General features: G+C 44.7%; 1 protein-coding gene across 4 annotated transcripts; it reads left to right on the top strand.

The window, feature by feature from the left end:
• Positions 1–376: 376 nt before the first annotated feature.
• scoca (short coiled-coil protein a) lies at positions 377–14,342 on the top strand. Of its 4 annotated transcripts, none has more exons than XM_053490760.1 (4): positions 377–528; positions 9,746–9,817; positions 9,900–9,977; positions 10,875–14,342. In XM_053490760.1, the coding sequence occupies exons 1-4, from the start codon at positions 465–467 to the stop codon at positions 11,015–11,017; spliced, it is 357 nt and encodes a 118-aa protein (XP_053346735.1). In that variant the 5' UTR covers positions 377–464; the 3' UTR covers positions 11,018–14,342. The 4 variants fall into 4 exon arrangements, with proteins under 4 accessions (XP_053346735.1, XP_053346734.1, XP_053346737.1 ...); XM_053490759.1 differs by having other exon boundaries at positions 380–528; positions 9,897–9,977; XM_053490762.1 differs by lacking the exon at positions 377–528 and adding an exon at positions 3,414–3,552.
• The last annotated feature ends 160 nt before the right edge of the window (positions 14,343–14,502 follow it).

The raw sequence follows: 14,502 nt of genomic DNA, 5'->3' as shown, positions 1-14,502 counted from the left end.
GTCCTGATCATATTAAAGGACTTAAATAAAGATGGCTGTAGGTCGTATCCCTCCTGAATAATCAAAGAGCTGCGTCATTAAAGCAGTGATGTTGAAGGTGTTGTTGTCCGCTCCTGTAGTTAATGTGTTTCTGTGGTTGTGAGAGACCGGTGCAGAGGGCTTGCTTAAACTCATAAAAGCAGAGAAAGTGACCTTTGAACCCTGCGCTTCCTCAGCGTGCTTGCCTCACGGCCATGTCACCCGAGCCACCTCGCAGGTTCGGCCTGTTGCCGTGGAGACACTGAATAATTGACAGGGTGCGGCCCAACGGCTTCAGGTGTGCTGCGATAGAGTGTGTGTGTGTGTGTGTGTGTGCAGAACATAATAAAGGAAGCAAACAAAAATCAGGGAGGTGCTTTAACAAACTATAGACAATATATTGATTTTGCAGGATTTGGGCGACACACAGACACACACTCGGAGAAATGGAGGGAGAAGCGGACGAGGAGAACGGGACCTTCACCAACATCTCTCTGGCTGATGACTCAGGTGAGGCCCGGACATGTCAGATTTTGACGTCTGCTTTTTGTTATGATAAAAATGATACTTTTGTGGACAAATGCAAACACACACACACACACACACACACACACACACACACACGCACATCACAAAGAGCTTGTTGTAGAAGAGGCACATGTGGGGTTTTCCAGCTGACACACATCTTGTTATGGTGAATTGAACTTTCCACAAGACATGGGGGGTAAATATTATTGCACAAGCTGTTAACTACATGTCTTCTACAACAATAATTCTGAACTATAAAAGAGACATTTGGTGTGGCTTTTCCTTCCTTTCTTGCTCACACGCACACACACACACACACACACACATAAACACACACAGGAGGAATTTGCTGACCCTGCATGTAGAGTATACATCCTCGTGATCGCTCACTGCACCGCACGCCATCAGGACGGCACGTGCACCCACGCAGCACTGGTTTTTCCTGCTCAGCCACTGAGTGTGTGTGTGTGTGTGTGTGTGTGCATGATTTAACTGTTACAATCCTGTCTTATATCCTTGTTTGATAACCATCTGGTCACATTATTGAAATGTATTTGTACAGACAGTGACACATTAAAAGAGAAGCCATGATATACAGCGTGTGTGTGTGTGTGTGTGTGTGACCCTGTTGAGTTACTAGACCAGTATGAACAAGCCTCACCATCAGATCCAAACATCTACAGAGACGCTGAACTCCACACTTCCTCTCTCTGGGGTTTTGACGATGCTAGGAGAAAGTGTTGTCTAACGCATCGCTCCAAAATCTTTAATGAACCTTAAACTGCTGGTGAAGTTCATAGCAAGAACGCGCTCATAGCATGCACTGTATCGCCATCTCTCGACCTTAACAAGGAGTGCTATGTAATAATTCACATACTGTACAGATCTATAACAATAAAAACAAAACATTGTGTGAGGTGATATTTGTTCTTTTGGATGTGAATACAGGAGTGAATATTTAGCAGTAATAAGACACATTAAATAGTGCTCTCACACACACACACACTTATACACACTCTAGCACTCTCTGCTCTTTTGCGGAGCAGCACATGGGGTCTGATGAGTGTAAGTGTGGTGCAGGCTAATCATCTCCTGTCATCACATCACGGCAGCCTTCAGACCCTGAGTGTCAGAGCCTCGGGAGTCCACTTGTGTCGTGTGGAGAATCTCGCCAACAGCTCTATCACTACACCACTGATTGCATAAATATACTCCACACACACACACTAAAACAAATTGTCCAGTTTTATCCTCAGCTCATGAAATGATGTAAAGCCTCTTGAGAAGCTCCTGTTTGGACAGAAGAGTTTACTTTGATGTTCTATAGAGTAAATATTCACTTATTAATTTATTCAGTTACATTACGTCATTTGGCAGACGGTCTCTTATCCAGAGCGACTTACATTTTTTATCTCATTACACATCTGAGCAGTTGAGGGTTAAGGGCCGCGCTCAAGGGCCCAACAGGGTAAACCTGGTGGTTGTGGGGTTTGAACCTGGGATCTTCCCAACCGTAGTCCACTGCCTTAACCACTGAGCTACCCCTGACCAGTAATGAATTCATGATGGTCAGGGAGGCGATAGATCGAAAACCTTTGCTTATCTTTCGGAATATTATGTGTGACATATGAATGCATGTTGAATGGGATGCCAGGCAAGGCCTCACACGCGCGTACACACATACACACACACACACACACACACACACACACACACAGTCTCAGAGAGGGCAATAGGGCTACTCTTGTATTTTGGCAGATGGAAGGAAACCAGAGAACCCAAAGGAAACCACTACACCCTAAACCAGCAAACCCCCCCGCAAACCTTCCTGTTGTTCTAGTTTTGGGATTCTGTCAGTGTGAGATTTTATATAATCCTCCGCCTTTAAGCTCAATTATATTATAAGATTGTATTATTGTGTTACGGTGTAAGTGTTAGTCTCGCTGCTCCACGGAGCCATGTGTGACCCTGAGCTCAGGTTACTTTGGAGTTTTGCAAGTTCCCCTTGTGTGTGTGTGTGTGTGCATGGCTTCTCATTGCCCCTAGGTATGATCTAGTGTTTAAATGTGGGTGTGTTTGTATGATGGGGCGGTCCCATGTAGTGTAGTGAGTATGTTGAGATGTAATGGTGTAACATGCTGATTGAGCACTCACTCGCTTGCTCACTCACTCACTCACTCACTCGTTGGCTCGCTCACTCACTCACTCACTCACTCGTTGGCTCGCTCACTCACTCACTCACTCATCGTCTATACCTCTTTCTCCTGTATACAGGGTCACAGGGGCGGAGCCTATCCCAGGGTACTCAGGGCCACGAGGCGGGGTACACCCTGGACGGGGTGTCAATCCATCACAGGGCGCACACACACACACACACACACACACACTATGGGCGATGTCTTTGTACTGTGGGAGATATCTGGAGTCGAACCTGGAACATGGAGGTGCGAGGCCACAGTCCTCACCACTACGCCACCGCGCCGTCCAACTGACTTATAATATATTACATTACTGCACTAAAATCCCTCTTCACTAACATTGATATCATTCATGATCTAGCAGCAGACCTACGCCAAAGCAGGTCACGTGTCCAGGCTAATTAATCTTTTCTAATATTGTCTGATTAAACAGTATTGGAAAGAGTGGACTGTTCACCTCCTAGAAATGTACTGTACATCTAACCCACCTTAGGCTGGATCTCAAATAACACACTGTTTAAACATGTAGTGCACTAAATAATGAGTGTGACTGCGTGCAGTAGGGCCCCTATACAGGGCATGCTTATGAAATTAGGATTCAACGATGAGGCTCGACCCTTCGTGCGGTGTTGGCTCCCTCTAGTGGGGAGACTTGGTGTTGCAGTAAAGCTCGCTCCGACCCCCAGTGTGTGTGAGAGGTGTGAGGTGTGTGAGGTGTGTGTGGAGTTCCTCAGGCCGGTGTTCCCCTGCGCTCTTTCGGTTCCCTCATCACTGCAAGATCACATTTAATCCAGAGATCTGACAGACGGTAAGCTGGTGTGTGTGCGTGTGTATGCGCGCGCGTGTGTCTCGGGTTACGGTGACTAACGCTAGCTCAGTTAGCAGAGACTCGGCTTTAACACTGTTAGCCAGTTAGCGCCGGATTTAATGACGTCTTTGAGTCCGGTTTCCTGAGTTCAGACTATTGTTAAATAAGATCCTGAGGGCGTGTGTGGTGTTATTCAGTGATTTATAAAGAGTGTGTGGTGTTATTCAGTGATTTATAAAGAGTGTGTGGTGTTATTCAGTGATTTATAAAGAGTGTGTGGTGTTTGTGTGGCGCTAATAACATCAACACCACATTGTGAGAGTTAGCCTCAGGTTAGCCTGTTAGCATTATGGAGCTCAGGCATAAAACACTTTTCAGGGGAAAGTATCTAGTGTACAGGAAGGTCTCTACACTTTTCAGGGGAAAGTATCTAGTGTACAGGAAGGGCGCTACACTTTTCAGGGGAAAGTATCTAGTGTACAGGAAGGTCTCTACACTTTTCAGGGGAAAGTATCTAGTGTAAAGGAAGGGCGCTACACTTTTCAGGGGAAAGTATCTAGTGTACAGGAAGGGCGCTACACTTTTCAGGGGAAAGTATCTAGTGTACAGGAAGGGCGCTACACTTTTCAGGGGAAAGTATCTAGTGTACAGGAAGGTCTCTACACTTTTCAGGGGAAAGTATCTAGTGTACAGGAAGGTCTCTACACTTTTCAGGGGAAAGTATCTAGTGTACAGGAAGGTCTCTACACTTTTCAGGGGAAAGTATCTAGTGTACAGGAAGGTCTCTACACTTTTCAGGGGAAAGTATCTAGTGTACAGGAAGGTCTCTACACTTTTCAGGGGAAAGTATCTAGTGTACAGGAAGGTCGCTACACTTTTCAGGGGAAAGTATCTAGTGTAAAGGAAGGGCGCTACACTTTTCAGGGGAAAGTATCTAGTGTACAGGAAGGGCGCTACACTTTTCAGGGGAAAGTATCTAGTGTAAAGGAAGGGCGCTACACTTTTCAGGGGAAAGTATCTAGTGTACAGGAAGGGCGCTACACTTTTCAGGGGAAAGTATCTAGTGTACAGGAAGGTCTCTACACTTTTCAGGGGAAAGTATCTAGTGTACAGGAAGGGCGCTACACTTTTCAGGGGAAAGTATCTAGTGTACAGGAAGGGCGCTACACTTTTCAGGGGAAAGTATCTAGTGTACAGGAAGGGCGCTACACTTTTCAGGGGAAAGTATCTAGTGTACAGGAAGGTCTCTACACTTTTCAGGGGAAAGTATCTAGTGTACAGGAAGGTCTCTACACTTTTCAGGGGAAAGTATCTTGTGTACAGGAAGGTCTCTACACTTTTCAGGGGAAAGTATCTAGTGTACAGGAAGGTCTCTACACTTTTCAGGGGAAAGTATCTAGTGTACAGGAAGGTCTCTACACTTTTCAGGGGAAAGTATCTAGTGTACAGGAAGGTCTCTACACTTTTCAGGGGAAAGTATCTAGTGTACAGGAAGGGCGCTACACTTTTCAGGGGAAAGTATCTAGTGTACAGGAAGGGCGCTACACTTTTCAGGGGAAAGTATCTAGTGTACAGGAAGGTCTCTACACTTTTCAGGGGAAAGTATCTAGTGTACAGGAAGGTCTCTACACTTTTCATGGGAAAGTATCTAGTTTACAGGAAGGGCGCTACACTTTTCAGGGGAAAGTATCTAGTGTACAGGAAGGGCGCTACACTTTTCAGGGGAAAGTATCTAGTGTACAGGAAGGGCGCTACACTTTTCAGGGGAAAGTATCTAGTGTACAGGAAGGGCGCTACACTTTTCAGGGGAAAGTATCTAGTGTACAGGAAGGGCGCTACACTTTTCAGGGGAAAGTATCTAGTGTACAGGAAGGGCGCTACACTTTTCAGGGGAAAGTATCTAGTGTACAGGAAGGTCCCTACACTTTTCAGGGGAAAGTATCTAGTGTACAGGAAGGGCGCTACACTTTTCAGGGGAAAGTATCTAGTGTACAGGAAGGGCGCTACACTTTTCAGGGGAAAGTATCTAGTGTACAGGAAGGGCGCTACACTTTTCAGGGGAAAGTATCTAGTGTACAGGAAGGTCTCTACACTTTTCAGGGGAAAGTATCTAGTGTAAAGGAAGGGCGCTACACTTTTAAGGGGAAAGTATCTAGTGTACAGGAAGGGCGCTACACTTTTCAGGGGAAAGTATCTAGTGTACAGGAAGGTCTCTACACTTTTCAGGGGAAAGTATCTAGTGTACAGGAAGGTCTCTACACTTTTCAGGGGAAAGTATCTAGTGTACAGGAAGGTCTCTACACTTTTCAGGGGAAAGTATCTAGTGTACAGGAAGGGCGCTACACTTTTCAGGGGAAAGTATCTAGTGTACAGGAAGGTCTCTACACTTTTCAGGGGAAAGTATCTAGTGTAAAGGAAGGGCGCTACACTTTTCAGGGGAAAGTATCTAGTGTACAGAAAGGGCGCTACACTTTTCAGGGGAAAGTATCTAGTGTACAGGAAGGTCTCTACACTTTTCAGGGGAAAGTATCTAGTGTACAGGAAGGTCTCTACACTTTTCAGGGGAAAGTATCTAGTGTACAGGAAGGGCGCTACACTTTTCAGGGGAAAGTATCTAGTGTACAGGAAGGGCGCTACACTTTTCAGGGGAAAGTATCTAGTGTACAGGAAGGTCTCTACACTTTTCAGGGGAAAGTATCTAGTGTACAGGAAGGGCGCTACACTTTTCAGGGGAAAGTATCTAGTGTACAGGAAGGTCCCTACAATTTTCAGGGGAAAGTATCTAGTGTACAGGAAGGTCTCTACACTTTTCAGGGGAAAGTATCTAGTTTACAGGAAGGGCGCTACACTTTTCAGGGGAAAGTATCTAGTGTACAGGAAGGGCGCTACACTTTTCAGGGGAAAGTATCTAGTGTACAGGAAGGTCTCTACACTTTTCAGGGGAAAGTATCTAGTTTACAGGAAGGGCGCTACACTTTTCAGGGGAAAGTATCTAGTGTACAGGAAGGGCGCTACACTTTTCAGGGGAAAGTATCTAGTGTACAGGAAGGTCTCTACACTTTTCAGGGGAAAGTATCTAGTGTACAGGAAGGGCGCTACACTTTTCAGGGGAAAGTATCTAGTGTACAGGAAGGGCGCTACACTTTTCAGGGGAAAGTATCTAGTGTACAGGAAGGGCGCTACACTTTTCAGGGGAAAGTATCTAGTGTACAGGAAGGTCCCTACAATTTTCAGGGGAAAGTATCTAGTGTACAGGAAGGGCGCTACACTTTTCAGGGGAAAGTATCTAGTGTACAGGAAGGGCGCTACACTTTTCAGGGGAAAGTATCTAGTGTACAGGAAGGTCTCTACACTTTTCAGGGGAAAGTATCTAGTGTACAGGAAGGTCTCTACACTTTTCAGGGGAAAGTATCTAGTGTACAGGAAGGTCGCTACACTTTTCAGGGGAAAGTATCTAGTGTAAAGGAAGGGCGCTACACTTTTCAGGGGAAAGTATCTAGTGTACAGGAAGGGCGCTACACTTTTCAGGGGAAAGTATCTAGTGTAAAGGAAGGGCGCTACACTTTTCAGGGGAAAGTATCTAGTGTACAGGAAGGTCTCTACACTTTTCAGGGGAAAGTATCTAGTGTACAGGAAGGTCTCTACACTTTTCAGGGGAAAGTATCTAGTGTACAGGAAGGGCGCTACACTTTTCAGGGGAAAGTATCTAGTGTACAGGAAGGTCTCTACACTTTTCAGGGGAAAGTATCTAGTTTACAGGAAGGGCGCTACACTTTTCAGGGGAAAGTATCTAGTGTACAGGAAGGGCGCTACACTTTTCAGGGGAAAGTATCTAGTGTACAGGAAGGTCTCTACACTTTTCAGGGGAAAGTATCTAGTGTACAGGAAGGGCGCTACACTTTTCAGGGGAAAGTATCTAGTGTACAGGAAGGGCGCTACACTTTTCAGGGGAAAGTATCTAGTGTACAGGAAGGGCGCTACACTTTTCAGGGGAAAGTATCTAGTGTACAGGAAGGTCCCTACAATTTTCAGGGGAAAGTATCTAGTGTACAGGAAGGGCGCTACACTTTTCAGGGGAAAGTATCTAGTGTACAGGAAGGGCGCTACACTTTTCAGGGGAAAGTATCTAGTGTACAGGAAGGGCGCTACACTTTTCAGGGGAAAGTATCTAGTGTACAGGAAGGTCTCTACACTTTTCAGGGGAAAGTATCTAGTGTACAGGAAGGTCTCTACACTTTTCAGGGGAAAGTATCTAGTGTACAGGAAGGGCGCTACACTTTTCAGGGGAAAGTATCTAGTGTACAGGAAGGGCGCTACACTTTTCAGGGGAAAGTATCTAGTGTACAGGAAGGGCGCTACACTTTTCAGGGGAAAGTATCTAGTGTACAGGAAGGTCTCTACACTTTTCAGGGGAAAGTATCTAGTGTACAGGAAGGGCGCTACACTTTTCAGGGGAAAGTATCTAGTGTACAGGAAGGGCGCTACACTTTTCAGGGGAAAGTATCTAGTGTACAGGAAGGGCGCTACACTTTTCAGGGGAAAGTATCTAGTGTACAGGAAGGTCTCTACACTTTTCAGGGGAAAGTATCTAGTGTACAGGAAGGGCGCTACACTTTTCAGGGGAAAGTATCTAGTGTACAGGAAGGGCGCTACACTTTTCAGGGGAAAGTATCTAGTGTACAGGAAGGGCGCTACACTTTTCAGGGGAAAGTATCTAGTGTACAGGAAGGTCTCTACACTTTTCAGGGGAAAGTATCTAGTGTACAGGAAGGTCCCTACACTTTTCAGGGGAAAGTATCTAGTGTACAGGAAGGGAGCTACACTTTTCAGGGGAAAGTATCTAGTGTACGTACAGGATGGTCGCTACACTTCACCAAGATGACATCACCATGGTATGTCACTCACTACTTTACATATTCATTCCGACGTCAGAAGTATCTGTATATCTGAAGATGTAAAGATGTTTCGAGTAAACTTCTATTATAGAATAAACCGTAACGAAGGAATAAGATACGACAGGACGCGCAGGTCAGAGCGCTCGCTACACATCCGCTCACAGGCATGCGCATTTATAAACTCACGAGATCTCACCCGTGGCCCCGCCACGCGTACATGAGGCTCATCTGCGACTCCTGACGCCCGCGTGCTGCTGTTACCTGCTAGTGGAGAGTGCGGTCACCTCGCTGCCTCTCCTCATACTGCTCCAATGTTTTGGCACCCTTACTTCTAGCAGATTCTGGAGTGAAGAGACGGACTCTGTTTAATGAGAGTATGGATTATATGAGACAGCAGACTGAGAGATAAATATTCACTTTGTACGTGATGTCACGTCTGCTGCATTGTGTAAACTGCTGATGGAGGACAGGAAGTGATTTTGTACATATGAAGCACTATTACAAGCACACAAACCACACACACACACACACACACAGACACACTCCCAGATTGATCAGAGACTCCATGAGGAACGCAGTCATAAGGGGTTAAAAACAATTAGCAAGAATCTCTGTCTGCAGTCAGGAAGACCAGAGTCAGATAATGCTTCCCTTTCGTGTGTGTGTATTTTAGATTTAAAATGCGAGCTATAAGCAATTAAGTCAGGGTTAATACAAACTTAGTTCTTTTGATTGTGTAAAGCTGCTTTGTGATGATGTAAATCGTTAAAAGCGCTATACAAATAAAATTGAATTGAATTGAATTAATAGTTCTATAAAAGACAGGAGAACATAAACAGACCTTTGGCTTGAGGACGAGTTACTCTCTCGTCTGTACTGCCTCAATAACAGTCTTTATCTTCTGGTGTAAACCCGCTCCTCTACATGACTAATGATCACAGCCTGCATGTGTGTTGTTCTTCAGACAGATTTCAGGGTAAATTGGGCAATAGTGATGTCACATGTGATTGAATAGTCACATGATTTCTAACGACCCAAACTCACTGTTTTGTGCTTTATCTGTACACACCCTAGTTATTTCACATCTCTACAGTCCTGAAAATCATTTTATGTGTTTTATTTAATGCATTCACAAACACAAATAAATGATTAAGACAGTAAAAAACCCACACTGGGGACTCCTTCCATAGGGGTTCAATACACATCTCCTTATAGGGAGCTTCCACGTGCCGACAGTTACACTTCTCAAGGCGAGTTCACACTTTTTCTTCTTTAACTCTGTGTCATGTTCCTTTCAGCCGACGGCGACTCTGCAGCCCTGCGCCCGAACCCGGACGAGCAGCTCTCCACCATGAACTGTAACATGGATGGTAAACACACTAACTGCTGCATTTCTGAGTCAGCTTTCAGTGTGGTCACGTGTTAATCGTGTGTTTGTTGTCCCATAAGGAGACGTGGAGAATCAGGTTGAAGTGGAGGAGAAGACGCGCCTCATTAACCAAGTGTTGGAGCTCCAGCACACTCTGGAAGGTAAAAGTTAAAGACGCAGCATTTCTCCCCGTGTTTAATCCCAACACTCAGCATTACTCTCAGATGATTTATTACTGGCTTGTTTCTCCAGCCCCGGGTTGTGTGGTTTCAGAACTTGTCATGCTGTACGTGTCGACCCGAATAACGTCTCGGGCCGATTCTACAGCCTAGACACAGACCTTCTCCCTCTCAGATTATACACCGAATTATACATCAGTCAGTGTGATCCCGTCTCACGAAAACAAGCTCGGTCTTCAAAGTGTACATTCTTAATACAAAGTAGTGTTCGAGTCAAAGCGGGATTTTTGTACAGGAGTCAAAACTCCCTTTATGTCTCTATATAATTCCCTGATACACTAGTGGATTTATCCCAGTGTTTCACTAGAGCTTGGACACCATCAAGGTAGAAATGCCGGCTTCCCAGGAACTCCTTTAACGGCCCATCATGTGGAAATGTCCTGGAGTGAGGTCAGGACTAAACAGGGGACATGGCGTTGGTGAATGAGTGTGTGTACAGTTCACACACGTATTTCTTCTGATTTTCTGTGATAAGATGTTCCACTCTCTTAATGTTCATGTGAGCGACTGCAGTGAGCTCCACCTCGGCCAGGACCGTCACTCACGTGCTGTTATAACGACGTGAGAGTGGCGTTCTTTATGCTGACGTGATAATTGTGATCTGTGAGTTAATAAACTTGACTCAAACTGTAGTGTTCGGGACACACCCTGTTACACAGCTCGGATATCATATCCTTTTCCTTTACTGTAATACTGACTGGAGATTCACTTTCACACTCACACACACACCACACACACAATACTGAAGTACATTAGTGATTTACTCGAATCTTAATGGATCTACACCCCCCGCCTCTCTCTCTTTCTCTCTCTTTCAAGACCTCTCCGCTCGGGTGGATGCCGTGAAGGAGGAGAACCTGAAGCTCAAGTCGGAGAACCAGGTTCTGGGCCAGTACATCGAGAACCTCATGTCAGCCTCGAGTGTGTTTCAGACCACCGACACCAAGAGCAAACGGAAATAAACACACTGAGCACGGTGTTTGTTCCTGGCAGATCGCTCGTCCTTTAACACAGAGGCCAGTATGCACCGATGTTCAGGCTTACACACACACACACACAGGCGCTGAGCTCGGAGTTCTCTTTGTTATGTAAAAAAACTGTTCATTCTTTGCCTTCACTGCCTTGTGGTCCGGGCGGGTCGTGGTTAATGTTCAGAGGTCAGATATCGACAGCGTTAATGCTTCACTGTAGCTCTTTTATCATCTTCACAACAACCACTTGGATAAATAAGTGCAGTTTTTTTTTTTTTATAGAGCAACCACATTAGTTTTACTGACCTGCTTGGTTTGGTTTTGTCATCATGTTCTCATGTGTTAAAGCACAGAAGAGGCGTGTCGTGTCCCTGCAGCACTGGGCGATTAACCTGAACGTGCATGAGGTGCCATTATTTATACTTCCAAAGAGACATGCATGATTTCAGATGCTGATGTTGATGATAATCAGTGAATTACAACAATGAAGAACCATCATGGACAATAAACTTAAATACTGTGTTCTGTTTTATTTTCATCAGAGGTGAAGTTGGGGAAAGGACAGTAGGGGCAGACTGTAAAGGCAGACTGTAGAGGCAGTCAGTAGAGTCAGACTGTAGAGGCGGTCAGTAGAGTCAGACTGTAGAGGCGGTCAGTAGAGTCAGACTGTAGAGGCGGTCAGTAGAGTCAGACTGTAGAGGCGGTCAGTAGAGGCAGACTGTAGAGGCGGTCAGTAGAGTCAGACGCCCCTCTCTGGATAAATAAAGGGCGGGTGATGAATGTTGAGGGTTGTTGGTGTTGGTGATGTCCCGCGCTGTCAGATCAACAGTGTCTTTGTTATAAATGTAAATACAGTCAAGTTAGCACCCTAGAGATCCTAGCCATGATACATCACTTCTAAAACTCAGACTGTGGTTGTTCTGGGCTTGACCCTACAGCCTTCTTATTAGTAGCCCCTAGCTTTATCCCCTGAGCTCCACTGCCCCACTCTGCAGGCCTGTGTTTCAGGACGTCAAACACTTCTATTTCAGTATTGATCTTAATAATCATGATTAATTATGACGACAGATAAACCAAAAAGTGTAAATATAAGATTAATAGATTAGTCAACACAGCAGATTAATTGAACTAGAGGAAACGTGATGGTTTTACTTTTTTTATTATTATTATTGTTATTATTTATTTATTTAGATTTTTTCCCCAGATTTTCTCCCTAATTTAGTCGTGTCCAATTCCTCCCCGTCACTAGGGAGCTCCTACATTAAGGCTACTACTACCACTCAGCCAGGAGGGCCGAAGACTATCAGGTGTTTTCTCCGAACCGTGTGATGTCAGCCAACCGCATCTTTTCGAACTGCTCGCTCGCACACCGTTAGGGGCGGAGTAACACACGGAGGAAAGCGCTAGCCGCTCCTTCCGCGTGCGTGAGCTCACAGACGCCCCTGATTGGCTGTAGAGCCGTGATTAATGTGAGCACAAAGTACCTCTCATCCCTCCCCCCTGAGAGAGCTCGGCCAATCAGCTCTCTCTAGACCTCCGGCTGTGAGAGGTTACAGCATCACCCGGGGATCAAACCAGAGATCTCCAGATGATAGGGCGAGAACTTTACCACTGCGCCACTCAGAGGCCCGTGATGGTTTTACTTTAGCAGCCTCCAGATTTAAGAACAGGTCTTTTCAGAGGATTAAAATCTGAGAGAGGAACCTGTTGAGATCATGTGACGGAGCAATGTCGACCACAGTACTTTAGATTAGATATACTGGATAGACATCATCATCATTACTACATGACATCAACTGTACACACGTATGGGTGTGATGGTCAGGTGTCCACATACTTCTGGTAATATAGCATATATTACCAGAAGTATGTGGACACCTAACCATCACACCCATACGCAGCCCTTCCCAAACTGTTGTCAAGCACAAAAATATTAAGATGTTCGTTCACTGGAAAGAAAACTAAACAGATTCCAGCATGACTGTGCTCCAGGGTTTTTTTCCCAGAACACTTAAGCTGTACTGAACTCTTTTAGGATGAATGGAAGACTGACCCTGTCCCAGGCCGTATTCTTCAGAGCTCTTCTGGCTGATTGAACAAAAATTACGTTACAAACTCAAGCTCAGCGTTCTTCAGCTCAGGTCCAGGAGCTCCAGCTTCCCACACAGTTTAATGATCTTTAGACTGAGCTGGAAGTCAAGGCTAAAGGCCCCTGCTCTGGTGGAACGCTCCATTATAACATGTTATAAGGCTGTTATGAGATTTTGGATGGAGATGTTCAGCAGGAGGTAGTTCCGTTTACATCCTCTAAACAACAGAAACAAATCATCATTACAGGGCTGTAAGTGAAATTTTAAATTGGTTTAAAAATAGATGCACAGTGGATAATAATTGAAATAGTCTTTTTAGTAAACAATCATGTTATAACAGAACTACATTAAATGTTATAACACAGCTCACTGCAGCAGTATTCCACAACACTGTCTTCCAGTTTAGTTTCCAGTAATTTTCTTTCACAGAGAGTGAATGTATGTAGGGCGCTAGCTGGTGTCGTTTGTTCACAGATAATAGACTGTGAGGCGTCAAACCCCGGCCTGGACGTCGACTCGTCATGTCCGGGCCGTCAGCCTGTAACCGCTCAGCGCTCTAACTGTTTACTCACAGATTATTCCCTTTGTTTATCAGCGTCTCCATGATAAACAAACAGATTTGTAAAGAGAACAAGAGATCTCGCAGTACAGTGAAGAGTAGAATGGATGACTGGCTTTAGGTTGCGTATGTAAAAGGATGGTGAAGACGCGGATGTGAGACGGCACGAATAAATGGACCGTCTGGTTTTACAGTAAAAAGGGAATCGGTAGTGGTGTGGAGTGATATCGACCTGAGAGAGCAAGCTCTGGATTCACAGGTGCATTTGATTTCTGCAGAGACGGAAATGACACAATGACTTCAGATCCATCTGATGCAGCGCGGCCTCAAAGAATAAACATTAGTGCAGCAGTCTGTCTGATTAACAGCCATCTGATTAGAAAAAAAAAATTTTTTGTGGATGTTAATTAGTGCAGAGAAAGAGGTGTTACAGAGCTTATAGTCTGACGCATCACTGTGCAACACACAGGCATGATGGAGCTTCATTGTTACAAAGGAATGATTATGTATTACATTATTTATACTTAATGTAATTTAATACTGTATATGAACAATTTTCTTCAGGTATTAACATGAACCTGCAAACATCTAATGTAGATAAAGCCTTGTGTGTAAATTGTACTATTACAAACCTTTTGTGTTAATAAACCGTTTTTGTTTTTCCTTATCTTGAGGATTATTCTGTACAGACAGTTTTGTATTAAATATTTATTTCCAACTCCAGTGTTCAGATTACAAACAAATAAATTTAACAGCATTCCTTGACAGAAATCAGAAAAAACAAACGTTAACCTTTCTCATCACTTTGTGTAAAGCTGAAAGTATCC

The sequence above is a fragment of the Clarias gariepinus genome, unplaced genomic scaffold (genome assembly GCF_024256425.1).
Source record: "Clarias gariepinus isolate MV-2021 ecotype Netherlands unplaced genomic scaffold, CGAR_prim_01v2 scaffold_31, whole genome shotgun sequence".
In the NCBI taxonomy this organism is placed as follows: Eukaryota; Metazoa; Chordata; class Actinopteri; order Siluriformes; family Clariidae; genus Clarias; species Clarias gariepinus.
Note: the sequence above shows the minus strand (reverse complement) of the source record. Positions and strands in the feature narration are given on the sequence as shown.